At 38.6% G+C, this 18,394-nt stretch overlaps 1 protein-coding gene and 1 pseudogene across 1 annotated transcript in view; one reads left to right on the top strand and one right to left on the bottom strand.

The window, feature by feature from the left end:
• CPA3 (carboxypeptidase A3) overlaps positions 1-18,177 on the top strand; it is a 30,813-nt gene extending 12,636 nt beyond the window's left edge. The window contains exons 4-11 of the mRNA XM_006150907.3: positions 4,784-4,886; positions 4,989-5,090; positions 6,336-6,437; positions 8,429-8,539; positions 9,482-9,572; positions 11,157-11,359; positions 13,395-13,479; positions 17,537-18,177. Of these exons, the coding sequence (XP_006150969.1) occupies positions 4,784-4,886; positions 4,989-5,090; positions 6,336-6,437; positions 8,429-8,539; positions 9,482-9,572; positions 11,157-11,359; positions 13,395-13,479; positions 17,537-17,724 (985 nt within the window). The 3' untranslated portion in view covers positions 17,725-18,177. The remainder of the gene's footprint in view (positions 1-4,783; positions 4,887-4,988; positions 5,091-6,335; positions 6,438-8,428; positions 8,540-9,481; positions 9,573-11,156; positions 11,360-13,394; positions 13,480-17,536) is intronic.
• On the bottom strand, positions 2,173-3,109 carry LOC102470710 (bisphosphoglycerate mutase pseudogene; annotated as a pseudogene).
• Positions 18,178-18,394: the final 217 nt, after the last annotated feature.

Below are 18,394 nucleotides of genomic sequence, written 5' to 3'. Positions count from 1 at the left end.
TCTTTTTTTTTTTTTTTTTTTTTAAAGAGAAATGTTTGCTACAGGGTGCATGTGCTTGCAGGAGAGACAGAGAGACAGACATAAAAAGTGAGAAATCACCTTGGGTTGGGAGGGGGATGGCCATGCCACAATCTCTTCTCCATTCTCCTTTTGCAGTCTCGGGCATGCACATACGCACCCAGCGTGAGTCTTTTAGGTCGCCAAGTCCCAGACTCCAACTGTGGTTGACTCCATGGAAGGTGAGAGTCCAGTGGTATAACCATTATACCCTCTGCTGGTCCCTCGGCTTCACTTTTTTACCGAGGTACTGGGACCAAGGCATGTCAAGCACTTCCATTTTTATTGCATTTTATTCTCACCACAGTCCCAGGTGGGCTATTTGGTTCCATGCTGTTGAGTCGTCAAGAATGTCATTTTTGCATAGAAAAACATGGAAAAATACAACCTAATAAAAATGAGAAAACTGAGGCTCAGAAACTTATTAAACTGCCCAAGATCACATTACGTATTAAGTGGCTCACCCTAGCCTTGGTAGAACAGAGCACAGTCGGTAGCATATCGAACTATAGAAGTCACAGGGTCACCAGGAGTTTGGATCCCTGACTTGTGGACCTAAATATGCTGGGTAGGTACATGCATAAACTCTAGATTCTAACAAGCTGGAAGGCCCCAGAAAAGGAGATTATGGCATGATGAGACCCGGCTAAGGGTATTTCTCTCATGTGGGCACACTCATATACTACTGTCATTTTTTTTAGAGGTTTTTGCTATAGGGCACATGCACTCGCCAGAAAGACAGAGAGAGAAAGTGAGAAATCACCCCCCAGGGGGGATTGCCACGCCGCAATCCCTTCTCCTCCACTCTCCTCTCGGGATCTTGGGCACGCACACACATGCACCTGGTGTGAGTTTAAGCCACCGGGTCCAGGACTCGAACCACAGTCCAACTACATGGGAGTCCAGCAACATAGCCATTATGCCAACTGCTGGTCCCTCTAAATAGGATTTAAAAATTAGTAAGTAGCAGAAACGAGGTTGGAACCCAAGAATGTTTGACCATGGGCCACTGTTTTCTTATTTAATAGAATTTATGGTGGTTTTTAAAAAATGCATAATACTGTCCTAAAAAACTAGGATGAACATTAAAAGACATACGGCACCTTCTTGTATATAGAACTCATTACTAACAGATGAAAAACACATGTACAGTCCATTACCAAAAGTAGGTTAATGCCTTTATTTACATGAAGTCAAAAAGAAATGAGACAATCCAAGTAAGGAAATTGTTTAGATAAATAAAACTTCGAAAAATGTTTTTAATATTTTCATTATAGGCTATAGTCCTCTGCCCTGCAATAGAATATAGTGAATATAGTTTACCTTTAGGGAGAGGACTATCATTATAGACATGAATTATTTTTGGCATTGGAAATCCCTGAACTTTATTTTTAAGCCAATGGTAAGTACCCAAAGACTAAAGTTCAAAAACCAGAAACAAAATGAAAGAGAATATAAACAGCCATCATTGTCTAGCTGTTTCTCATTCTAGTGGTCATAAAGGAATTCTACTTAATGTCAAACAAAGGAAGTCTCCCAATTAGAGACAAGTTAAAAAATCTTGTTACTATCACTGCAATGGTATTATAGGCTCTTCTTGAGTTCCAATCTCTCCACTTGTTATTTTCCATTTAATGGGTCTTTGGTCTTATTGTCAAAGCATCCCTTTCCCTAGAGGAAGAGATGAGTAGTAAATATGTACAGAATATTATCCAATATTTCTCGCTACCACCCCAGGAAATCTCATTAAATATAAAAGTGGAATACTCACTGGACGAGTGCCTGTCAGTGGCAACTCAGTAATGATTTACTGGTGGATGAATACCTTAAATTTCATCTCTACCTGTTACTCTCCCAGCTCAAAAACTTATGACCTTGATTAAACCTCACTGGTTACTAGTTAGGAAACTAAACAAGGCTCGCAGGAAAGCTAATTCATAACGTTTATGACTCAGGCATTCTAAAGACTTCTCTAGGGCAAGATCAAGCACCTAGTCACTTAGACAACTGCCCCCACTCCCTAGCTCTGGAATTTTTTGGGAAAGAGATAGAGACCCATCACGCACTGCATGCCACTCCTTTTTGCATCTATTCCTAGTCACACTTGGAAAGACTCTATTTTCCAGTTTGTTTCACTTTTCCTTGATCCTCTACTTTCTTAATGGCTGCTTGGATACTCTCTTGGGCACTCAAGAACTCGTAAGGCCAACAGCATGCAGGTTTTCATCCAGTTCCAAGAGAATGGGAACTCCAGTAGCAAGAGTAATGTTGATAATGTCTTCATCTGAGATACCTTCCAGTCATTTCAGAAGTGCTCTACTGCTATTGCCATGAGCAGATATCAGAATGGTATTGCCTCTTAACACTTCCTGAGCAATCCTTTCATTCCAATAGGAAAGGAGTCTCTGTAGAACCTCCTTTAAGCTTTCAGAACACAGTAGTTAATCCAAGGGTACACTGCACACTTTACACTTTCATTCACTGTAGATCTCCAGGTGATAAGGATGTGACTTGTCAATAGGAGGAGGGGTCCCATTGTAGCTTCTTCTCCAGAGCCTTACTTGTTCTCACCATGATTTAAAGCCATTTTCTCCAGGTTGAGACCAATCAAAGCTCGACAGTGATATTCATTTAGACACCAAGAACTTTCTACAGGAATCCATCCCTGCTCCAGCTTTCTCAGGATCAGGGAGGCTGTGTGTATGGACCAGTTAAGGACAGTGTGAAGGCAAAAATCAAGCTCATTTAGTGCTTTGAGTAGCTTCCCACCATTCTGAACTTCCTCCATTCCTTCTTCAAGTTTCTGATTCACCCAGCTAAAAAAGTGGTTCTCTTCATTCCAAACACCCTCTCCATGTCTTGGCATATTAAGCTCATACTCAGTCCTGTTGATGGGCTGAGCTCCCTAGCAAAACATATGCAAAGAAACCACCAGTAGCAGCCAGTACCTCCTACTGGATACCCTCTCCTGGGTATAGAAATGAAATGAAATTTTATACCGCACCAGAAAAGAATGATATCCTCAAAGGTTACTGACACTCTCAATGTGCATTGGGTCATCTGCACCTTCATCAAGGGATCACTGACATCAGTGTTTGCTAAGTCCTTCTGTCTAGATAGTTTGGGGATGGGAAGAGGATGTAGGAATGAGCCTCTGAGCCCCAACTTTGTTAGTCGTCAAACCTCCTAGCCATTTTCTAGCTCTATAATCATAGGTAAGTTATTTAAACATTTTATCCTTCAGTTTTCTCATGTGTAAGACAAAAATAATCATCTTAAGGGACAATTAAATGAATTAACAGGCCCAGCCTCTGTAGCACAGCAGTAATGTAAGTACTCTGCAAGGCTGGAAGCTAGGTGGCTGACCCTGAGTACGGAACATCAGACTGACTTTAAAACATGCCAGGCATGGGTGCCCTGGGAAGCTGGATGGATGGGGAAAGGGGATCGTGGCATGAGACTCCATTGAAGGTGTCTTTCTCTCTCTCTCTCCTGTATGTACTCATGCTATTTTAAAAAATAAAATGAACTGGGGCTGGCAGGTGGTGTAGTGGTTAAGGTCATTAGACTCCCACATGGCTAACCATGGTTTGAGTCCTGGACCTGGCAGCTTCCTTTCTCACTTTCTCTCTCTCTCTCTCTCTCTCTCTCTCTCTCTGAGAGTAGAGGAGAAGGGATTGCGGCATGGCCATACCCCTCAGGGATGATTTCTCACTTTCTGTCTCTGTGTCTCTCTCTGTCTTTCTGGCAAGCAGACAAGCCCTATAGCAAAAAACACTCTTAAAAAAAAAAAGAAAAAAAGAAAAGAAAAGAAAAGAAAAAGAAAAAAAATACTTAGCTAAGAATAACTTTCGGGGCCAACAGATGGCGTGGTGATTAAGGGAGCTGGACTCCCACATGGCTAACTGTGGTTCAAGTCCCAGACCTGGCAGCTTGCTTTCTCTCTTTCTCTCTCTGTCTCTCTCTCTCATACTCTCTACCTCTCTGGCCAAATTAAAATAAATAAATAAATAGGTAAAATAATTCTTTAAAAAAAAGAACTGATATACATAAAGAGGTTAGAGCCATGCATAGTACATGGTATACTTGCTTAGTATAATTATTTTTATCATTATTATCATTTAGGTTTTTTTTGAGCTCTCAAAGTATAAAATTATAAGGGATTAGCTATAGATTTGTGCATAAAAAGATCCATCATTGCTGTGCATTGCTCCCCGTGTTGCGTATATGTGAGTGTGTGTGTGTGATTTGGACAAGGATAAGAAGAGTCACATGTGCCATTTTAAGCATTCCAGTAGCCACATTAAAAATGTAAAAAGGAACAGATGAAATTACCTTTAGCAAAGTATTTTACTTAACCCAATACAGCTGAATTATTTTTTCAACCTGTGAACAGTATAAACCTTATCAGTGAGGTATTTTACATAATTTTTATACTAAGTTTTCAAAAGACGCTGTCTACACAATACAGAATTTTCTGTCTCCTCCCATTTGAAGAGCTCTACAGTCACTATCAACTTGGACGGCACAGTGCTAGATAAATGGTGAGATCAGAAGTCAGACACATGACACGTCTAAAGGAGAGGGCTAGAGAGAGTAATGAAGAAGCAAGACAAACTTGACTGAAGATAGAAGAGAAGGAAGAGAGATTTTCTGCAAAGGAAAGATAACTGTGTCTTTCTTCCCATGATAAAGTGCATATTTCATCATTCCCCTTGTCAAACAGAATCCTGATTAATGATCTACAGGAAGAGATTGAGAAGCAGTTTGACGTTAAGGAAGACAAGCCAGGCAGGCACAGCTACAGGAAATACAATAGCTGGGACAAGGTACAGTACAAACTGCCCATACTGCAAAAAAGAGGGGGCCTCCATACTTGTCATTTAGTTTTCTCTCATTCTAATTCCTCGAATTTGATTTTACTCTTTAAGATTGTGGCTTGGACTGAAAAAATGGTGAATAAGAATCCCAAAATGGTCTCTCGTATTCAAATTGGGTCTACAGTTGAAGATAATCCACTCTATGTTCTCCAGGTAAAAATAATTCAAGAATCATTTATTATTATTATTGTTGGAAGGCATGAATTTAAAAGTTATCTTCTGACACAACTGAGTTAATTGTGAGACAGTGAAAAGTCTTGTCTTTTGAAGAACATTTAAGCGCTGGACATGCATTCAAGAACAGATGTTTTCAGTAGAACCAGGAAAGTTTCTTAATAAACATTTGACAAAGACAGCACAGTGGACCAAACTGGATAAATACCTTATCTCAGAGCTTTTATAAGAGTTTTGATGTCCCTGATGTATAAAACCCTTGTTTACCCATTGCGATGGGTCAGTCCTATGCCCTAATGGTAAGGAAGCTGGATTCCGTATGGCCAACTAGGTTAGAATACTGAGTATAGCAGCCAGGCATGTGTGTATGAGTGCCCTAAATCCTGACTGGTTGGAGAAATGGAAGAGAAAGAACTGCCATGTCAACAGACCCCAATGGGGAATGCTTTCTCTACCCACTCCCCTGGTGAGCATGTGTGCTCTCTGGCAATTAAAAAACAAACATTCACTGAAACTGAGGAATGACTATCATAAAGAGACATTAAAGTATCATAGGTTCACACGACAGTATGTTAGGGATTTCAACCCTGTGTTGACAGATTTTCTTCAACAGCAGATCAGATGACTGCCATTCAGCTGTTGCTGAATTCGTGTTCAACAAAAGATACTGGCTCCTACAGCCACCCCTTAGTAACTAGGAAGACCATGCTTACCCTGAACCCCCATCTATTCATTGTCTCTGACCATCCAAAACAAATGTAAATGCCCTTCAAAATGACAGCTCTTCGAATATCCAGTACTATTCCTCCTCCTCTCTCCAAACATAACACAAAATCTTCTCCACTCCAGGCTAAATATGCCTAGTTCATGAAGCCAGAAAAACAAGGAAATGGCAGGAACAGAAGTGACTAGAATCTATTTCTCAGAATATAGCATACTAGCAATAAAAATGGGGAAAATAAAAGATTATGATTTAAAAAAAAAAACCTATAAACAGCTCTGACACTAAGAAATAATTTTTAAACATACAATGTTATAGATTATGAATTATGTATAGACTTTCAATGATAGTGCTATTGTCCTCCCTATTGTACAAGCATGCACTGTTCTCATTCAGCAATAGATGCTCAAGAGTTGCTTTGAGAATACGAATGTGTTATTGGACGATGAGGGATCGATGTGTGAGTTCGTGCAAAATAATATCTCGAGTTTATTTTTAAATAGATTGGGAAAGGAGGTGAAAGTAGAAAGGCTATTTTTATGGACTGCGGAATTCATGCACGAGAATGGGTCTCCCCAGCATTCTGCCAGTGGTTTGTCTATCAGGTAAGTGAATCGGAACACTCACAATTTTTCGACAGTCAAATCTCTAGCACTTCACTGAGTGGTGACACCCCTTTCCAAATGAGTGCAGTTCCACTTAACTAGAAGAGCCCACATTTGGTGCTGTCAGGGAATAACTGCGCTGGATTTTACTCCTCATTGCAGTTTTTATCAAATTGACACCTTCCTTCAAACTTCTTGAACTCCAGCTGAGAGTTTATGAAATGAACAGAAACTTTTTGGGGGCTGAATATGAAAGTTTTTCCTATAGTTATATATGAAAAATCTGAAGCTACCTTCATGTGACAGCCTACATATTTGACCTTTTTTCAATGAGATCAAAACATGGACCTTTAGTTTTGGTTTAGTTATTTCACTGGCTACACACGTTCTTGAAGTGTTCATTCTTAAATTTTCTTTTCAAGTATGATTTAACTTTTTAAAATGTAAATCTAAATGTAAATCTAATTTGTATCTTCACTATTCTCCTCCTTCTACTGCTTTTGTATTCTGACTCTTATTATCAATTTCTTTCTTTCTTTCTTTCTTTCTTTCTTTCTTTCTTTCTCTCTCTCTCTCTCTTTCTCTCTTTCTTTCTTTCTTTCTCTCTCTCTCTCTCTTTTTTTTAATTTTGCTAGAGGGCATGTGTGCTGCTGGAGAGAAATTTTAAAAAAGCAGAAGGTTGGAAAGGAGGGATTGTCAGGGAGGAGTTAGAAAACACTCCTATGGGGCATGGTCATGATGCAATTCCTTCTCCAGTTTTTCTTCCTTTCCAGATTTTGGGCATGCACACACAGCACCCAGCATTTTTTCAAGCCACTGTTCAGGGACTTGTACCACACAGTAAGCCAGTGGGCTCGAGCCACCTTAATCACCATGCCCCCAGCTGTCTTTTGACATTCTCTTTCTTTCAGCTTCAATACATAACTCACTAGTAGAATTACGGGTGACATGGGACAGTTTTTTTTCTGGGCATGGATACTTTCACTAGGAAAGAATCTGTAGGTGAATTGACTTATCCCTGCAGTTGTTTTAGTTCTCCAAATGAGGGCCAAGAGTTCCCCTCACTCGCCTCCTAAAAAAAGTACATATAGAGAAAAAAAAAAAAATCTCTTAGCTCCAATACAGAGGGGATTTTCCAAGACTGATAAAAGACATTTTAAGTAGCTATAGGAAGTCTAAATAATTGGATAAATTGTATTCAAACATGAGGGGGGAAAAGTTGTTTGAATAATCTCTAAATTTTTGAGTTTTTATTGGTAGAAATGAATTTTTAATCCTATTCATAACTATTTTATGAATCCTTTCCAATATTTTCATATTCTTGTGCTTACAAATTTATCCTATATTTATGTAAAGAATGTGAAGGAAAGAATCCATTTAAAATAAAGTGTACATGGGAGCAGCAGATGGCTTAATGTTTATGTTGCTGGACTCCCACATGGTTGACCACAGTTCAAGTCCCAGATCCAGTGGCATTAAAATTCATGCCAGGCACATGTGTGTGTGTGCCCAAGATCCGAAGAGGAGAATGGAGAGGAAGAGATTGTGACCTGGCCATCACCACCCAGGCGGGAGGTGGGGGCGGTGATTTCTTGCTTTCTATCTCTGTCTCTCCAGTGAGCGCACACCCCCCATAGCAAAAATCTCTCTAAAAAAATAAACAAATAAAAAGAAAAAAAAATCATGTGTACTGCTAATTTTCAACTTGACCTCTAATTTTCCTGTGAAACAAATTTTACAGGCTACATTTGGAATGCAACAGGCCTTGATTATTCATTGATCCTTTAAAGAATGCTTCTTTCAATTAATTTTACTAGTCTGACTTTTTTTTTCCTTGTAATCGATAAGGGCCTTAGGAGTAGGGAACATGTTTGAAATCCTGTGACTACGGGTAAATGACTCAAGGAATGGTAGTTAACACTACTTTAATGACAGCTTCCCACATGGCATTCAAACTTCACAGCAATAGCTTAATTTTTCCCTACCCACAGGCAATCAAAACTTATGGAAGAAAAAAAATTATGACCAAACTCTTGGACCGAATGAATTTTTATGTACTTCCTGTGTTCAACGTTGATGGATATATCTGGTCTTGGACACAGGTACTGCTCTGCACTCTTGTATTTGCATTTGTATGATATATTACTTACTAGTTTTAATGCACATTGATCGTTATGCATTAAGTTTAAAATTTAGGTAATGAGTTAATTCCATTCAGAAGAGTATATACATGATTTTAATTCTCATTTTCAGACTGAATCAAGCATAATTTCCTGATTACATAGGTGCCCTTGAGATAATATGAAGTTTTTGCTGCTAAAGCTAGGAATGTAGGAAAAAGTAAATAAGCAGTAATAAATTTAAGCTAGTAATGTAGAAAAAAATAAGTAAGCAGTAATAAATAAGCCAGAAATGTATAATTGTACTATGTGGCAAAAGCATATAATAACTTCAGAATAAAATCACTTAAAGACATTATGGTACATTAATTTCAAAGCAAAAGTCATATATTTCATCAGTTTGGAATTTGAGATGAAACTGTTGTACTCAAAAAATGAAGGCGAAGCATAGGTGTCTATTTGTCTTTTAACAGGATTCTTTTATTGTACTGTTGTCGAATAAGATTAATACCGAACTTTTAGATTTTCACCTCAAGTTCTTTACTGAAAATTATGTTCCAATAGTCATGATTTGACCTGCATTACATCTAAATCTATGGTGAAAGATATAATGAAGTTATCATTTAAATTATAGGTAATTTTAGAACACTGTGGTTCATTTTCTAATACCTAGAACTAATCAATAGGTTTTAAAACTAACCAAATAGTTTCATGAAGGCCTAAGAACATTAATATTGTAAATCATGTTTTTGGAAGTACTATAAGCTGTAAGAAAACAATATTTTTTCTTTATCATAAAGGGCCTCAAGTTAACTAGATAGATTTCAAATAAAACTGTAGACACCAGCAGAGAGAATCTGAAGTGATCAAATTGAAAAAGACAAACTGATCTTGTGTAAACACTTCAATCATTCTATCCGGCAGAACCGCATGTGGAGAAAAAATCGGTCCAAAAACCAAAACTCCAAATGCATTGGCACTGACCTCAACAGGAATTTTAATGTTTCCTGGAACTGTGAGTAGCAGACTTGGTCTCAAAGAAAATTGCTAAAAAGAACATTTAGACACCGAACTTAAGAAACCACTTATTTGTTTCAGTAAAAATAGGAATTCCCTGTTTGAATAGTCATTTTCTTACCTATAAAATGGAAGCTAGTCGTCATGCCATCAAGGGATCGTGAATGTTTTAACCATGTGGGAGGAAGTGGGGAAGCAGGGACTGTGTATCAAGCCATCTCTTATTTAATATCTCTAGCTTGCTGAAAATCAGGCACAATTTAGATATGCACAAATCCAGATCATCAGAATAGAGACCTCATATCTTGATTCTTCCTGGTCTGATAAAAGCTGAGCAATACCAGTGGCTAAAACCAACATACAGGTAGCTCTTCACAAGATTAATGAAAAGAAACATCTGAGATAAAGAAAGTTTAAATTAAAAAAAATAAAATAAAAAAGCCTAACAGGAATACAGTGATAAACAGCAGTCTACATCAGATGATGTTGTAGTTGTTGCACAACTATGACTTTATCATTACACACTTCCAAGGAGAAATATCACTGCCTCGTTTATATTTTTCTTTTGTTTTTTTTTTTTGGGGGGGGAGAAGTTTTCGCTATAGGGCACGTGCGCTCTCCAGAAAGACAAAGAGAGACAGAAAGTGAGAAATCACCCTCCAGGGGGAATGGCCACGCAGCAATCCCTTCTCCTCCATTCTCTTCTCAGGATCTTAGGCACACACGCACACGCGCCCAGTGTGAGTTTAAGCCACCGGGTCCAGGACTTGAACTGCAGTCGACTACATGGGAGTCCAGCAACGTAGCCATTACACCAACTGTAGGACCCTCATTCATATTTTTCTTCTTTACCTAATTTCATTGAAAATACCATCTCTGCTCTTAACTCTCTTCTGCCACAATGGCTATGATAATCACACCAGTTATTTATTTTGTTTTTGCTATACACTTGCCAGAGAGAGAGCAAGAGTGAAAGTGAGAGAGAGAAAGTGAGAAATCACACCTCCTCCATCAGGGAGTATGGTCATGTTGCAATCCCTTCTCTTCCATTCTCCATTCTCTTCTCAGGATTTTCGACATGCATGTACATGTACCAGCTTGATTTTCAAGCCACCGGGTCAGGGACTCTAATTGGGGAGTTGGCCATGTGAGATCCAGCACCTTAACCTCCCTGCCACCTGCTGGCCCTCAGAGCAGCTATTCATTTTGCTGAAACAAGCTAAAGAAACTCAGGCTCAGAGAAGATCATTTATATCAGTCCCCAGTGAGTGAGAGCTAGGGTTGAATTGGAACTGGTGTCTCTCTGACTCCAAGTCCTGGTCTATTTCAGGTTTACTATTCTTGTGACCCTAGGAAAAGAAGAAGTAAACAAAACCGAGAATATTCCTGGGGGCGAATTCTGGTACAATCTGAAATGTGTGTGCAAAATCAGTCTGCAGTGACTACCACATCACAGACACTGAAGCAGCCCTGAAAACAGGAGAGGCCAAAATGTTCCAAATATTTAGTAACTCCACATCAGAAAAGGCAGGGCTGCGAGGACGGGGCATATTGTGATTTCATCCATACATGTCTTCTGCAGCTTTTCATAACACAGGAAATCCCTGTCAGGACATCTACAGGGGCCCTGCACCAGAGTCTGAGAAAGAAACGAAAGCTGTCACTGACTTCATTCGAAGCCACCTGAAAACCATCAAGGCATACATCACTTTCCATTCCTACTCCCAGATGCTATTGTTTCCCTATGGGTATACAACAGACAAGCCACCCAACCATGGGGACCTGGTATGTGGAAACACGTCTGTGGTTTATACATTCATGACGTCATTGACATTCAGCCTGTTCTTCATTAACTTGGGTTAGACTGAAACAGCTTCACATCTTCATTCCAAAGAAATGAGCTAATTAGGATTGCATTGGAGTTAAAAATCATGATCTTTAGATTTATTTTTCATTTGACAAAAGTATAGAGATAATAAGATTTTTCAATGTGATCCTAAGAAAAAGTCAGGAAGGAGAAATAGCTAGGCCATCCAGAGAACAATTCTGTTAGCACGCAGCTCCTTGTGGAGTTTAGCATGTACTCCAATTCTTACTGCAAACCCACACACAGCAAAAGTCTAATAGAACAGAAAAGGCCTTTGCTAGTCCGGTCCCCTGAGACACCAGAACTAAGGAGATCGATTCCTTGTGTCTGCCTCTTCCTGATCATCTTGGAAAGGATATTAGAGTAATTCTTTTTTAAAAAATTATTTCCAGTGGGCAGGTGCACACACCAGAGAGAGACCCTTCTCCCCGCACCCCCACCCAAGTGGAATGTGCCACACAGCAATCCTTGTTCCTCCATTTCTCCATCCTGTCAGAATTATGGGCACACTTGTACCTGTGCCCAGTGTGTCTTCAAGCCACTGTGCCAAGATATAGATCTCAGTCAGCCATGTGGGCTCCAGCTTCCTAAGCACTGCACTTAACCTCTGTGCTGCATGGCCAGCCCTGTGGTAACTCTTTCACTATCCAGAGGAAGATCATGATGAATTTTTGTGAAGCTTCCTCACGAGTAATAGGCTGTCTTTCCAGAACAATGTCCATTAACCATCATTTGCCTTTCTATAAAAATCAATTGGAGCATGTGAGTTTAAAGAGAAAAAATTTCCCATTTGGGTTCCAAAGAATTAGAGGAATTGACAGAGCTAATGGATGGATTGAGGGATAAATATTTTAATGGCCGTAAAAGAAAAGTAGTAAAGCTGATAATGTTCTCATCCTAAATTCCATCATGGTTGGTAAATATAGCACAGTCAATAAAAGCTGAGGTTCAAATACGGCCTTATAAAAAATGTTTTAATTTACAACTAGGTCACAACTTTTATTTATACCTCGGTCAATTGTATTCAGTACAACAGCATTTACTTTTAGTTGGAAAAGAGATTTGAAGCGATTGTTCAGATATGTGTGTACCGACAACAAAGAAAATATACAAGCAAGATGTGGCCCTTAGAGTCATTCAACAAGTCTAGCTGAGAATCAAACCCATCAGTTGATTAATTTATGCAAAGATCCAGCAAGACAATTTCTATCTACTGTTAGGAAAGTGACACTATAGATTTTAAAAATGTATATATGCACGATAAGCCACTTTGAGTAAAATAAGAGTTCTTGCACAACAAATTGAAAACAACAGAGTTCTTTGTTATAATATTATATATGTAGACTAAATGTATAATCTTAATTTGGAGTGCAAGTATGTTGATGACTGTATTCCACTGAAGCATGTTAAGTACGTTAGTGACTATATTCCATTAAGTTCATTTTGGCAATCATTCTTACAGCATGAAACACTCACAGGTGCTGAAAGTCATAAAATCCTATTGCAGAAGAAAAATCCTAATATAACCAACTCTTTTAGAGAGAAATCAGCCACCTTTTTTTGGTGCACTGAAGTTGGGTGAGTATAGAAAGTCCCATGACAATACGGGACCTGTTAAAGATAAAAGAACAAAGAACATAAGTGAAACTGAAGAAAAAAAAAAATTCTGAGAGGAAGAAGAAGGTATAGTTTAAAAGAAAGAGAGAGAGAAGAAAGGGTAGAAACACAGAAATGGCATGAACGGATCCAGCTGATTTCACACATTTACAAGAGTCTTTCCAATCACAATGTTTCTTACTGAAAAAAGAAAAACGTTTCTCATTTAACCATTTATTTTATTTTGACCATCCTATGCCAAGTAACCTGAAAAAGTGACTTTTTTAAGTTCCCTGTAAATGAATATTTACATAATATTCTATTTATTGTTCCACTCTTACTTTCCTTCCTCTCCAGGACAAAGTTGCCAAGATTGGCACTGATGTTCTAGCTACTCGGTATGAAACCCGCTACATCTACGGCCCAATAGCATCAACAATTTGTAAGTTTTTCCTTTCATTTACTGTGTTCTTTTCCTTAGTTCTTTTATACAAATATTAAAGAAGCAAATAGAATTTTTAGAGTTAAAACATTTGGAATTGCTAGTTTAAATTGTAGTTTGCACGCAAGATTCTGAATTATATGGGAATCTAGGGAATAAAAACTTCCCTTTCTTGGAATAAGATTTTTCTGGAGACAAATTATACTGAACTTTTACAAGGTTACAAAGTCAACCAAAGTTATTGAATCAAGACAGATTTATACCACCAATGATGTTTAATCCTCATAGGAGCTAATAAGAATTAGCTGTTTTTTTAAAAAAACAGAATTATTTTATTTAACTTTACTTAGATTTTTATTTGACAAGAGAGGGACAGAGTAAGAGAGAAAGTGAGAAAGCAAACTACCAGGTCCAGGAATTGAACCACGATTGGCTATGTGGGAGTCCAGTGCTCTTAACCACCATGCTACCTGCCGCCCCCCAAAATTAGTTGGTTTTTAACCATTTAATTGTTTAAGAGGTTTTTGCTATAGGGCGTGTGTGCTCACCAGACAGACAGAGAGACAGAAAGCAAGAAATCACCCCTCAAGGGGGGATGGCCACGCCACAATCCTTTCTCCTCCATTCTCCTCTCGGGATCTCAGGCTCTCGGGCACACACAAACATGTGCCCGGCGTTAGTTTTAAGCCATCAGGTCCAGGACACAAACTGTGGTCGACTACATGGGAGTCCAGCAACATAGCCATTATGCTAACTGCTGGTCCCACCATTTAGCTTTAATTGCACTGTTTTTTACTTGGCCTTGTGCCCACATAAGTAGTTTTTTCACTGCCTCTTGATGGGAAATGGGTAAACAATCGGTTTCAGCCACTTTGGTCATGTACGACCAGTTTCTTGTCCTCAAGTGTTCCTTCATTTTATTCACCGACATCTGTATGATGAACTAATGAAGGCAGTCCCAAGGTTCTGGCTCTGTTGCTTTCACTTATATTCTCAGCGCCATGTCGTACTTTATCTTTTAGACTTGCATTGTCTTTGTGTGTTTTTTAAATATTAGCTTAGATTTCTTGGCATTGATTTTCTTGTCTCTTTTTCTATATACAAGGAATCAGCAAATATTTTCTGTAAAAAGGCCAGATATTAATAGTTTCAACTTTGCTGGAGGAAGGGGCTCTGTCGCAGTTACTCAGTTGGGGTGTCACTGCTCAAAAGCAACCATAGATAGTAAGTTACCAAATGGACATGACTAGGCTCCAGTAGATCCTCATTCATATTGACACCATATCCAGTCCTTTACTATCTTAGAAATAACTGATATTGTTCCCATTAAGCAAGACTGATTATTTGAATTGATAGGAACCAGTTAGCTTGCATCCTGAATAAGATCCATCTATGAGTCTCATTATGAATTACAAAGTCAATTTCAAAGATCCTTTCTCAATGCTTTCCCTGTGCACCAAAACTGCTAAATCTGCTCCTAGTTCTCAATTCAGTGACCTCTTCCATATTATATACTCTGCGTCTTGAAAAGCATAAAGTCAAGATTTATAGGTCAGGACACGCAATCTCTACTTCCTAAGCAACGTTCGAACTGAGATTACATTAAGGGGAGACAGAAGAGCAAACATTTCAATTTATGTCTATGTATCTCTGGCTTTAGCTTTTGCTTCAAACAGAATTTTTACTTAGTGTTGACATGAAAATATACATGATAATATTTAGTGCATTTCAATACTACTTGTTTTAAAAGATACAATTTTCAGGGACCAGCAGTTAGCATAATGGCTATGTCACTCGACTTCCATGTAGCCGACCATGGTTTGAGTCCCAGACCCGGTGGCTTAAATTCACGCCAGGCGCTTGTGCCACCAATGCATGCCCAAGATCCCGAGAGGAATATGGAGGAGAAGGGATTGCAGTGTGGCCATCCCCCCTGCCTGGGGGGGGGGGGGGGATTTCTCACTTTCTGTCTCTCTTTCTCTCTCTCTCTTTCTGGTGAGCACACGCACACTATAGCAAAAACCTCTCCAAAAGAAAAAAAAAGATACAACTTTCAGACATTTGTGTTACTGAGGTCCCAGATAGAATAAAGAAAGTAGTGCTAGGGGAAAATGTATCAAGAAAGAAAGGGTGAAACGTCCTAAAATTTGGCAAAGACATAAACCAGCATGCTCAAGACACTTAGTGAACCTCAAACAGGATAAACCCAAAGAACTTATAACAACACACACCATAACCTTCTGAAAATTAAAGACAAAAATGACATCATGACAGCAACTGAGAGAAGCAATCTAGAGACAGAAAACAATGCGAAAAACAGCAGATATCTCATTTGAAACATGAAGGTCAAAAGGTAGTGACATTTTTTCAAGAGATAAAAAGGAAGAGCTATCAACCTCAAATTCTACATCCGGCAAGAATATTCCTCAGAAATGAATGGGAAGTAGACATTCTTAGACAGAGGAAAACTAAGATAATTTGTTTCCTGCAGACCTATCTTTAAATAATGGTTGAGCTCTTCAAACAGAAGAAAACAACAGAAGAATGCCTGGACACCCCAGGCATCCATACACGTGCCCATGGTCATTGGCTGGCTGGAAGCCGGAGTGAAGAGGAGTAAAGGCATAAGGGGACTCCATCAGGAGTGACTGTCCTTCTCTTGAAAAAAAAAAAGAGAAAAAAAGAACACAATTATTTTTTTCTAGTACATAAATCAAAATAGACATAATCACATTTATAGTGTACATGTGCACTTGTATATGGCTATAACCTCTAGAAGGGTGTTATATATAACATACTTTATAGAAGTTGTATGTGTATGTAACTTTTAAATGTGTCTACATAGAGAAATGCCTTAAGTGTATATAAATACCGTGTGTGTTTATATTTCCTATCCTTTCGCTAAGTAATAACATCTTGTTTTGTTTTGTTTTGTTTTTAAAGAGGTTTTTGCCTTAGGGCACCAGCACTCGCCAGAGAGAGCTAGAGACAGAGACAGTAAGGGGCAAGGTGAAAAATCACCCCCTAGAGGGGATTCCACACTGCAATCCCTCCTCCTTCATTCTCCTCCCTGCATGCATGCACCTAGTATGATTTTGAAACCACTGGGTCTGGGACCCAAACTGTGGTCAGCCATGTGGGAGTCCAGCAACGTAACCATTACACCATCTGCTGGTCCCAGTAATAACATCGTTAGTAAAATTTCATAAAAATTGATACGACAAATTTGGATTGAGGGATTATGTCCCGAGGACTGGTTTTGAAGACCAGTGGTTAAGAGAGCTGGATCCCACAAGGCCACCATGACGCACATCGTGGCCCTGGCAGCTTGCAATATACATGTGTGCATGTGTGCATGTGTGCACATGCCCCAAATCATGATGGGGTGGAGAAACAGAGGAAAAGGGATTGCAGCATAGCCAAGGCCCATGGGGAGGTGCTTACTCCTCCCTCTTTCTCTCTTTGGCAAATACACATGCCATCTACTAATAAAAATAAAATATATCCTTAAAGTAATTGATTTAAGCTCTCTTGGTCTTTTAACTATAAAATAAGCTTTGATTTAAGCTTTAAATTTAAGATTAATTGATTTAAGCTCTCTTGGTCTTTTAACTCAAAAGTAGTTTACCCTACCAGTATGAATAGCAAGAGACCTAATGTAATTTTATATAGCTTTTGCATATAGCTTTTTCTTTTATTTTTTGATAAATTTCAACCACCAGTGACTCCTGAGTTTTCTCAGATGTTTTTCATGGCTCAGAGTATTTGCATCTGCAACAATGTGTGCCCAGAAAATAAACTCAGCTTAGTACTGACCCAACCCAAATGCAATTTTTAAAATGCAGCACGTATTTAAAATATATGGTGGATCGCAAAGTCATGATTAGGTTTTATTATACACTATCTACTACCAGACCACTGCTTTCATTCATTACTGCAATTAACTGTACACATAATTATTTTTTATTGCTAATTTTACACCAGTGATTTCCATTTCAAAAAAAAAAAAATGTTAGCATTTGTCTCTAATTAAATATTTACTGCTTATGTTTTACAGACCCAACATCGGGTTCTTCCTTAGACTGGGCTTACGACTTGGGCATCAAACACACATTTGCCTTTGAGCTCCGAGATAAAGGCAAATTTGGTTTTCTCCTTCCAGAATCGAGGATAAAGTCAACCTGTAGAGAGACCATGCTAGCTGTCAAGTTTATTGCCAAGTACATCCTCAAGCATACTTCCTAAAGAATTGCTCAGTTTGGAAAATATCCATCCTTCTTTTTTTTTGTGCCTTTCACCAGAAAGTCAATTCATTGAAATATACATATATCCCTAGATGTGGCTTCTGCATTACCTGAATAGGTCTTTTTCTTGCTTACTTTTAAGTTTCATGTTATCTCTCTTTGCTTTTATTTTATTACTTTCAGTAGCACCTTAAGAAAGCAGCTTTAAGTGCAAACTTTTAACCGCCAAGTGAGGTTTCAACCCAGTGGAAGACATTATTTTGAGTATTTTGAAAGGTGATACACAGTGGGACACAGCATTTTTTAAAAAGAACAAAGAAGGGAACTTCCGTTTCTCCAAAATTAGGTTTTCACTATGTGGCTTGATCATTTTGTGTGCTAATGTAATAAAAAATAAAACACATTCTAATGCTCTTTTTAAAAAATGTAACATCTGTTTCAATAAACTACAGTTTCTGCATTTCTTTGTTAGTATTAGGAATCAAAATGAATGCTTTTTACTCAGTTTATTAGTAAGGAAGGATATCAGGCCAGCCAGTGGGGTGGTGGTGAAGGCATCTAGATCCTACGTAGCTGACTCCACAGTTCAAGTTCTGCATACATTGGCTTGAAAGATGCATCAAGTGCATGTGCTTACATGCCCAAAATCTCAAAAGAAGGGAGTAATGGAG

Source organism: Tupaia chinensis, unplaced genomic scaffold (genome assembly GCF_000334495.1).
Source record: "Tupaia chinensis unplaced genomic scaffold, TupChi_1.0 Scaffold000304_1, whole genome shotgun sequence".
Lineage (NCBI taxonomy): Eukaryota > Metazoa > Chordata > Mammalia > Scandentia > Tupaiidae > Tupaia > Tupaia belangeri.
The sequence above is the reverse complement of the archived record's forward strand: the minus strand, read 5'-3'. Positions and strand labels throughout refer to the sequence as shown.